We start from the raw sequence: 10,800 nt of genomic DNA, 5'->3' as shown, positions 1-10,800 counted from the left end.
TCATATGCGCAGTCGTAAAAGGTCTTACGCGCAGGCGTGAACGCCTCTGCGCATGTGTCAACGCGGCGCATGCGCAGAAAGTTTTTAGTTTTTATGTCCGGATTATAGATCATTCCGAATTATGGGTGTCCGAATTAACGACTTTTGACTGTATAATTGTTAAAAGAGATAATCGTTCGAGTAAGTTTCAGTTTTAGAAATTACTGCGACCTTTGTATTATAAGTGGTTTTAAATGAATCACTAAGTTTTAAAAGTTTTAATTAGTGTAAAATAATTTTTTGTCTAATTAACTGCTTCAAATCTTGCAAGTGTAAAAGACTGCAAGAGTAATATGCGCATTTTTCTTTAGAATTCTTAAATTACGTCAGGTTACACTTTCTAATTTTTGAATATTTTATCGATATGCACAGTGTCACTGATGAATAGTTGATATCAAATTCATCATCAAACTCTCTTTTTTTTTATTGTATTAGTTTAAGTTTGTTTATTTTTATGATTTTCTGGTTTGTCTTTGCCCTACCACGTAGCAATTGCTCAATAACTTTGGCAACAATACTAGTTCTGTTATCTCTCTTTAAACCAAGGAGGTTTGCTTTAAATTGTATGTTTAAATATCGCGGTTATTCATGGTCTTGATCTCTGGTTTTTTAATGTATCGAAGTTGTGTTATCATATGCTCGATATTTTATCCGTTATTTTGTTTTTCAGAATACATTCACTGAACTCCAACCAGGTAAATACTAATTTTTTTCCCGTGTTTTCTTTTCCGACTTGAAAAATAAATTAAATGAAAGTATGCTATGATGATGAAACTAATTCCTTTTCCTGTTTTCAGATTATAGGTTCAGTGAGATTGACTATTTTAGCTTATCCTAAGTATGTCAAGCTTTGTTGCAAAGGTTTCAATATAATTTTGCACCTTGATAGGTAGCACTTCATCTATTATTCAACCATGGAAAAAATTCAAGATCCTTCCAAACGCCTTTCGAGGTGGTATTTTGGAGGATTAGCTAGTGCTGGAGCTGCTTGCTGTACGCATCCTCTTGACTTACTGAAGGTAAATAGATTATTTTCCTGAGAAATAAACATTATAGCATATTATTAGACTAGACTTTAACTGCATCCTCTTTTTCTGTATGGGTTAAAGCAATTACTGTTTCAACTCTCAATTTTTATAGCTCTAAATTTTCCTTGTTTGTAATTCATATATTATATAATATCATATGTGATATTGCATTTGCATTCACCTAAATTATTATCATATATTTTTCAACTTGTATTGTGTATTACTTTTGTCTTAAATTCATGGTATTTGTTTGAAAATAAAACTAAGTATGAGTAGACTGTTACCTGAATATGTATGATCATTTAAAATGCTTTTGAATTTGAAAATCTGCAGCTGATTACTAGATTTAACTTCTTGATCGTAAAAATGTAAATTAAAAATATTTGTTGTTAAAAAGAATCGTATTACATTCCAAAAGAAAGCCTGTTTAATGCTTTTATTTGTTTTATGGCTATTAATTAAATTCAGCGTATTAGATGTTAATACTGTCGACAGATATAATCCATAAAGTTATCCATTTCAGATGAACCTCCAACTTTCATTGTAGAGGTTCTTTTATGTATGTTAGAAAATTGGCTTTGTTAAAAGTAATTGAATTATTATCTTTTTCCTAAATAATAATAATAAATAACATGAATTAACAGAATTGTTGGTACACTTTGCAGCTATCTGACTTTAATATTTTTAGCATTTTGTATCATTGGTTAGTTATTTACTAAATTGAATCAAATCTCAACATGAGTATAAATTATAGGAACTTTAAGAATATTGGCTTTATATCTTTTCATATTTTGAATAATTCAATACTTGATCAACATTATTAATAGTAGAAAAACTATAGCAAAGTGGTTCTGATGTTTCCTTCTTTCCTAAATTACTGATCATTGTTTGATGCATTTAAGTAATTTTGGTGATACAAAATTTTGACTTATTAACTTTTGTTGGTAGCAAAGTGTAGTCCAAGTGATTAAAATGGGCTCTTTAAATATATTTTGATCATCTACATATTTAGTGTCATAATTTTAAAATGAAGAGTAGATAATTTTTGTTTGTATGGTTACTGATATGATATATACGATTTAAAATCTGAAATAGCTGAAGTCCCAAGACTTTGTACATGTGCTTATGAGGCAGTCTGCGATGTTACCAAAAATTATTTATGCAACAACCCAGATTTGCACCTAGCAGATGTCTTTTTGGTCAGTGTGCAGTATTGAAATTAATGAATACCAAATTTATGTTATTCTCTGAATATTTAAAAGCAAAAACTGATTGCTGTTTACATGGGGAGAAAAACAGTGTGAAAATGGTAAGTATTATGTTGCAAATTATGTTTCTTGCTCTTTTATTTTATCGATTGATTGCTCTTCTGTGGTATTCTTAGTGTGCCACCATTTTTAAAGTAACTGTTGCTTTTCACACATTAACTTGGTGATCAATTAGTTGTCAGCGAGTTTGTGAATGCTCTTTAAAATTGTACACGAGGTTATGACTTTTTGATGGAGATGTGGATAATCAGAAGGTATCCTATTTTTCATGTAAATATTTGATTGCAGTTGTTACTGTACAGTATGTTATGCTCATTGTATTAAATACTCTTGCGTGAATATCTAGGATCCATTCAAGTACCATAATTTATTTGCTTATGATAGGTTCACCTTCAAACTCAGCAAGAAGGAAAACTTGGGATTATCAAGAATACTACTAATATCATTCGCCATCAGGGTATTCTTGCTTTGTACAATGGTTTGAGTGCATCATTGTTACGACAGGTAATTTGGAGCAAAATATATATTAAGTTCACTGTTTATATTATATACACATTTATGAATTTTCTGAAAAAAGATATAATGTACCAAGTAGTCCTCATGTTATAACAAGTGCCATTCTGATGGTCCCAGTCTAAGTGAATTCTGATGTAAGTCAGTGACTTAAGTTATTTTTTCTACCTTTGATAATGTTTTTATAAATAGTCTTTTATTTGACATAAAATAGTTTTAAGAATGCATAAACTTGCTTTGCATATATGAACAATTTATTTGTATATGCATACACTACATACATATATATGTAAAGAAGAATTGCATTTCCCAGTGTGTCTTTTGTGGTATAACTGGTGGCACATCCAACGAGTAGTTTGAAGATCCATGGTCTGAACCCTGTCTTAGGGCATAGCTGGTATTTAATGTTTCCTGTTCTAGAAGTATATATAGTATATAAAACTAATATATATTCTCAGTTTAAATCTGTTAACATAAATAAAAATACAAAAACGTATAAATATTATCTTTAATTAAAAATAGTATTTAATATGTTCTTAGTCATTTTGATGATTTGTTGCAATGGGAGGCGTTTCTTTAATCAACATTTGATAATGCTGTATGGGTTTTTTGCCCCTTGTGTATTTTATGATAACATTCAATTGCTTTTCAAATTCATTTTTCAGCTTTTGTGAAACAATCTGTATTTTAATCCATATTTTTTAGTATTTGAAATCCTTGATTAAATTTAGAAAATGCTTCAGATAATTCTGTACTAGTAAATTGTTTTGACAGTTTCTCGGTTTTATCTTACTCGTTATTCCTTTCTTCTTTTACAGTTATGATATTTTGGAAACTAATCAAATTGCCATCAAACAGTTCGCCTTCTCTTAATACAATGATTTTTTTACATCCTCAATACTGATATCTACATCCAGCATATAAGGTATTTCGACCACTACTTCACCAATCTGATCTAAGATATGCTCATTGTATTCTGGTGTTTCCTCGAACAGCAGTTTTTTCCATATTCCTCTCATGCATTGTTTCTGAAGCTACTTTTTATGAAATTTTGATATCTTACATTGATCAATATTTTATAATAGATTTTTTTAAATAATTACAAAGCTGTGCATTGTATGGTTAATAAACAGAAAAAAATGCTAATGTGATCATACATCCACATAACTAACAGTTGTTTCTATTTCATAAATAGGAATTTTCCCTCTTTCCAATTGCAATAATTTATTTCACGCTCACTGCATTTTTAGCTGCCTTCTTTATTCAAGTCTTAGCTTTTATTATCATTGAAATGTTTGAATGCAACATATTTTCTTTTCTTTATTGCAATAGAATTTTGGTCAGTATTATTTCACTTACTTGACATGATGATGAGATAAAAAAACTGCAACAAGACATACGTACTCTGGCTGCCAATAAAATATTAAGATGCTAAATATTACAACAATGCTATATATAAATCTAATACATATCCTAAGTCGTGCTTTTGAGACATGAAAAGCGCAAGCTGAATTTCGTCAATTGGCCATATTCATCAGTCTGTTAGAACATGAAATATAAAACTGTCCCTTTGTTTTTGCACAGTGTACTTACCTATTATTGCAGCCACCTTAGTATAAGTTGCCAAATTTTCAGAATGCCAAACAATGGCAGCCATTCTCATAAAATCTTTCAGTCAAGCAACATTGACATTTTCATGTATCTTCTTGTTCATGTTCCGAGTTCCAATGATTTTTACACACAAATCGACATTTTTTGCTTTAAAATTTTAAAAAGTGTTTATGAAATTTGCCAGCAATGGAAGAAACTGCTGTAAAATTTTTGTAAGAATGCAGTACATTTTGTAACAAAATCACTAAAATGAGCAATGATTAAAAGCGTTTAGTAGATAGCCAGTGTGCAATTCCAAGGTTTTGCAGAAGAATTTCACGAAAAATATGAATATTTTATCTTTTAATGTATCATTAAATCCTTATGATATAATTAAAATTGTATCATTTAATCCTCAGGATGCTGAAAAATGATACCTCATTATCATTTAATCCTCATATAATTAAAATTTGTATTTTAAATTGATAGTGTTGTCTGTTGATAATGTTGACTAATGAGAAATATCAATAGTTGGGGAATTTCTTGAAAACAAATTTGTGAAAATCGCCGTCTTTCCCTAATAAGTATATTTTATTTATGTATAAAAAATTGCCCAATTGTGCCAAGGTTGTGGCATTAATACATGAGTACCTTAAACCCTATAATGAACTTGATATTTTTTTTTTGTTGTTGTTGTTGTTTATGAGCAGTTATTATCATAAATGAGTTTGTAATAAATACCCACTGTTTAGGAATTGCATACTGAGCATTAGAAACAAATAATTCCATCTGCTGCTTTAAGAGCTTAAGGATATTTAAATTTTCTATTAAGAAATGGAAACTTTCTATTTCTGAGGTGAAAAGTTTTTATGAGTAATAAAGATGCAGTGCATATAACTGTACACTAGTATAGAATTATACACTGTAATTCGTGCATTAGCAGCGCAAAGCTTGCTTTGTATTTTCATCATATGATTCGCCACACACACTTTTACCAATTTTCAGTTCTATCTTAAGTTTTAGATGCTTAATTCAAGAAAATATTCACTTAAATATTTTATAATTAACAGAGCAAGCTTTTACTCATTTTTATTCTAAATGAACAAAATCAATAAGAATACTAGAAAATATTAATTTAACCTGTGACATTCTTTCATGTATACATAATAATTTTTCATAGAAGATTTGCTAACAAAAATTATTACGAATTGTACAAAATATAATAGCTTAAGGATTTCTGTTGTCACTAAAGTTTTTGTTAATGTCTTCCTTTTCTTCATATTATTTTTCATGAAATTCTCATTCTAATTTTTATTTTTTTCCTTTTAAAAATCATACAAAAATAATCAAATTGATTGACATATTTTTTTTTTGGTTAAAACCAAATTAATTATTTGTACATCACTAATTCTGGAATAAAATTTAAAACTATGGTTATGAAAAGATGAATAGTTATGTGATGTATAATAGATGTCAGATTAGTGTTTCTTCAAATTAGTTCAATAAAATATACTGCTTATGTGTGAAATACTTAACCCTGAGGTAGGTGATGTCTCTTATCAGTTTTGCTTGAATCACTAAAGCTTGAACTCTAGTGAACTCAAGCAAGACTAATAAGACTGGTGAACATGAATGATGTGAACCTTGCTAATTTTCAAAGCATCTGTATTTTATAAGCATGTTTAAGATCACTTTTCGTTCATATTATTACTTCCTGTTAATTTTTTTACATTGATAATTTTCTTATTTTGTCTATCTCTTTTTTGTGCCGTTACTTTTTTTTTTCTCTCCTTTTAATCATTGATTTGCTAACTTATAAACTTCAGGGGCTGGAAATTTAATAGTGATTGCAATAGTGCAGAAAACACAGGAAATACAAATTCACTTTTATAGTCCCTTAGTGTAGTCTCCACTGTCCATACTCTTCTCTACCAATATAACTTCATAATATCATCAGCAGTCTCATATTAGTTGATGTCAAGGATCAGCCAATAAATTGTATGCATAACATCAAGAAGCATGTAAAAGCAAATGCATAGTAAGGGTTCTTTAAATTTAGAAAATAAATCAAAATCATAATTACTAAGATCTGGAAGTATATCATTTCTCATCTTGTCTTATACATCACCATCTATGAGACAGTAGTGATGATCAGGAAGAATAATAGGTTGAGTAGTTAGAAAATGGCGTTCGTACATAAATACGAATACGCATAAATAATATTTATATGTACTCTATGTAATATTTGCTCTGTTTGGCTGACAGATATCTTTAAAAAGTTCCAAAAGAGTTATCGAGTTATACGGAATGTCGAGATATCTGGAGTCTGAGGAACTCGACTGTATTTACATTTTGTTCATTGAGAACTTCTTGAGTAAAGATCATACAATAACAGTCATTGGCAATAATGATCATGCCTTTTACAACTACATGATTCACACACATACATTTTGGGACATGGAAAGCTGTAATAGTGTTACTGTCCAAACATATTATGAGCATATCCATGGCAAGCATTGCCAAACATCAGTCTGTATCAACACATGAAGGACCTAGTATGCCACAGTTTTTTGCGTGTGTAATTTCTCTAGAAAAGTATTAAAGATACTTGAATAGCTGATGCAACTTCATAAATAAACTGTTAAGCAATCTGTTGTTGATTATTAGTTAGCAAATCAAGTATGGTCTTCATTTTTTTAAACTAAAGGGATAGGCCATCCAGTTTTAAGTTTATAGCTTCTTTCTCACATCCCTATTTCAGTGTGTTCTGTAAGTCTAAGCATCTGCATGTTCTTATCATACTGCATGCTAATGTATGAACTGCACAGGACTAAACAAGCTTCTGGTAATATTTAACTTTGGAAATAATTTTTAAGTGTCTGCTCTGCACTAACTGCATTATGTTAATGTATGCACACAGCATGAAGGGGCTATAATCATTACTGTGTTAAGAATGAAATGTACAGTTTTTATGTATCTGTGCTGTGAGGATCACTATGAGATTTCTAACCCTTATATATTGTTTAAGGATATATCTAGTTAATTTTAATCTGTTCTTCCAAAATGTCTTTTACAGCTAACATATTCAACTACAAGATTTGGCATTTATGAAGTTGTAAAACAAAGTGTTACTAGTCCAGGTGAAAATATGCCTTTTTATAAAAAAGTTTTGCTTGCTGCTGTTGCTGGAGCTGCAGGTGGTTTTGTGGGCACTCCTGGTGATATGGTGAATGTTAGGTTAGTAAATACATGCATCTTATAACTTTTATTAGGTTTCCAAGTATATATACTAACCTTTTTATTGTTTCTGTATTCATTTATAAATAATACACAGTACAGTTTTTAAAAAGTATTAATGTTAACTTCTGGAATGAATGCAGTAATTTGTTATTATTGCACTATCTTTTCATGAATTCAAAGCTAATTAAGTACTTAAAACTGCATTAGATAAAATGTTCATTTCTTATAATCTTGACTTTTTGCCTGTGAGATGAATCCTTATTTGAATCTTAAGAACTGGTGAGTGTAATTTATGACAATCAAATGAAGAAATTGTGTTTATCTTCTCATATTAATTAGCAGTCATTACCTTATTGATCTACTGGATGTTTTACCACTGTCTCTTCCTTTGTATTTAAATCTATTTGCATGCTACATATGCAACATTTTATGCATTTCTTTGGACGAAATGCATAAAATGTTGCCAGCAGCTTCCAAGCCTTATCCAAACCAGGGTTATTTTATTAACATCATTTTTATATCTTTGATTGTGTCATCATTGTTTTTTTTTTTTTTTTTTTTTTTTTTTGTACCTTTGTGTTTTGAATCTTTATTAGTTTATTCAGAGTTTAAAAAAAAAAAAAAATGTTACATTTTTTAATATCTTTCATAATATTAAGCTTAAAAGAAAATGCCTCATTTAGTCTCCCTAGGTCTGGAACAGTTCCATGCTATTTAATATGATGATATACAAGAGTCGAATAATTAATTTTTGAGGTCTCATCAAAACTTTGATTTACTAATTCATTAAAGCTTGGTAATTTCATATATTATATAGAAGTTATCTCTTACATTTATTTTTAAACGTTAGAGTTGTTTCATTCACAGATGTAATTAATATTTTGTAACTATTAAAAAAAAATTTTAGTTGAATTTTATAGAAATGAAATATGTTACGTGTGTTGTCCTATGTCGTTAATTTAGAAAGATCTGTGACTGCTGTGTGAAATGGACATTTTAGGATTGTGAATGATTAGAATTGGCAAGCATTTACTACCCATTGGTACTTACTGACCCATTCAATCATCACTTTGTCATGATCATCACTTTTAGCATAACAAATAATTTTTCTGTTATTTATTCCGAGTAGTTTATTTTGTGTTGGATTCCCCAAAAATTTCAAAAAGTTCCTTCTTTCTTACGATTTATACAATTGACTTTCCAATGCCATACTCCTCTCATAATTTTGAGACAGAGATATCTTTATCCATTTTTTGCAGCAATTCCACTTTTTGTTTAATGGACATCGAAACGTGCTTTCACTGTGTAGATCCTGTAGCAGCTCCAGAATTAGAAAATCTTTTCGGCATAATCGGAAGTTCAAACTTTAATTTTCATAAAATTGCTGTAATGATAACAGCCAGAAAATAATAATAAGCTGGAACAAATCATAAAGTTAAGGAACAGCGCAATCTGCTATATTAACTGAAATTTCTTGGAGTCAGTACAGTATAATTTTAGCTTAGCTTAGTGTTACTCGCTATACATTATTTGATCATGAGACTGGCAACAAAAGACAAGTTGTTCCACTAAATTTTATCTTGCTTCTATTGCGCACTGACATATTTAAACCTAAATTGTATTAATTTAGTTATTTATTATACTTGTGTCTATTTCTTGCATATGCTTAAGGCTTATCTGGGTCCTGAATAAATAAATCCTCACATATACTTAAGGCTTATCGAGGGTCAGCACTAGATATCTTACTGCCTGATGCCATCTCTGTGGGTCCTAAATTCTCCTACCAAGCAGCTCCTTAAGTTCTAAATTTTTGCCCCCCCCCCTCCCCTGAATTTTAGGCACCAGGGTTTCCCTTAAATTCTAAATATTTTGTTGGCCCTTAATTTTGTTGCTCAGTGCTTCTCTAAATTCCAGAAATTTTGTCTTCCCTAAATTCTGCTACGGTGCAGCTATGCAAACTCTTGTGCCAGTTCTGGGTTTATGTTTGCAATTTTGTATCAGTCTTTGCACCAACTGTGCTTTTACAATATATTCAATAATAAATTTCTAATTCATTCTGTAATTATTATTTTTTAATAGGATGCAAAATGATATAAAGTTACCTCTTCAACAGCGTAGAAAGTGAGTACTTAGGACAGTTTTTAATAAGTCTTAGTTATCATTTTCATGTCTTTGTGTTTTTATATTGAATAACAGAAAATTTTAAAATATTACTACTTTCAAATTTTTGAAGTTTGGTTTCTAATTTCATTTATAGCTACAAGCATGCATTAGATGGTTTAGTCCAAGTATATGCTAAGGAAGGATTTAAAAAACTGTTTTCTGGTGCATCTATGGCTACTAGTAGAGCTGTGTTAATGACAATAGGACAGGTCAGTTTCAAAAGTACATTTCCACTTTAGAAACAGAAAAACTATTTATTTAAAAACATATCATATGCATACAGCTGACTTCTAATTTCTGTCATTTGTTCTTTCATTTTGGTGTGTCAGGGCCATAGCTAGAGGGGGGCATCTGTCCTAGGTGCAGCATCCAGGGGACGCCAAATTGATGTTGTGAAATTTTAGAATTAAATGTTTTTCATTCTTGGCAAATAGGAGGGACACAAAATCTTCAGTTTTACCAAGCGCTGAAAACTCTACCTACAACTATGTGACATGTTAAGGAATTTTTGCTTTCACAGGCATTGTTTGGACATAAAGATTAAAATTTTGGTGCTCAGTATGTTTTATATGTTCAGATTTGTCATGCATATCACTTGGACCAATCGTTTTATAAGAAATAGAAGAAAAAATAATTTTCCCCTTCCAATTCATTCATGTGCTGCAAGTGGGACTACAATACCTACTTTTGGCCAAGAACTCATTAAATTGGATTTATCTTTACATAGGGAATTTCATCGGCCGTTTGTCATTGCTGCAGTCTCTTAGCCTATTATAATTATATATAATCTCTTAGCCTATAGTATCTATTATAATCTCTTAGCCTATAGTTAATGAATTTTTGCTTTCACAGGCATTGTTTGGACATAAAGATTAAAATTTTGGTGCTCAGTATGTTTTATATGTTCAGATTTGTCATGCATATCACTTGGACCAATCGTTTTATAAGAACTAGAAGAA

The 10,800-nt window shown here is 30.1% G+C and overlaps 1 protein-coding gene across 1 annotated transcript in view; it reads left to right on the top strand.

Annotated features, from left to right (window-relative positions):
- Positions 1–503: 503 nt before the first annotated feature.
- The window catches only part of Dic1 (Dicarboxylate carrier 1), a 33,301-nt gene continuing 23,004 nt past the window's right edge, over positions 504–10,800 (top strand). Inside the window, exons 1-7 of the mRNA XM_085818200.1 lie at positions 504–602; positions 710–734; positions 837–1,058; positions 2,720–2,839; positions 7,515–7,675; positions 9,758–9,799; positions 9,936–10,050. Coding sequence (XP_085674326.1) covers positions 954–1,058; positions 2,720–2,839; positions 7,515–7,675; positions 9,758–9,799; positions 9,936–10,050 — 543 coding nt within the window. The 5' untranslated portion in view covers positions 504–602; positions 710–734; positions 837–953. The remainder of the gene's footprint in view (positions 603–709; positions 735–836; positions 1,059–2,719; positions 2,840–7,514; positions 7,676–9,757; positions 9,800–9,935; positions 10,051–10,800) is intronic.

The sequence above is a fragment of the Stegodyphus dumicola genome, chromosome 6 (genome assembly GCF_044657685.1).
Source record: "Stegodyphus dumicola isolate Sdum_Otavi_A_Nest chromosome 6, ASM4465768v1".
NCBI lineage: Eukaryota > Metazoa > Arthropoda > Arachnida > Araneae > Eresidae > Stegodyphus > Stegodyphus dumicola.
This window is presented reverse-complemented; position numbering and strand designations above follow the sequence as displayed.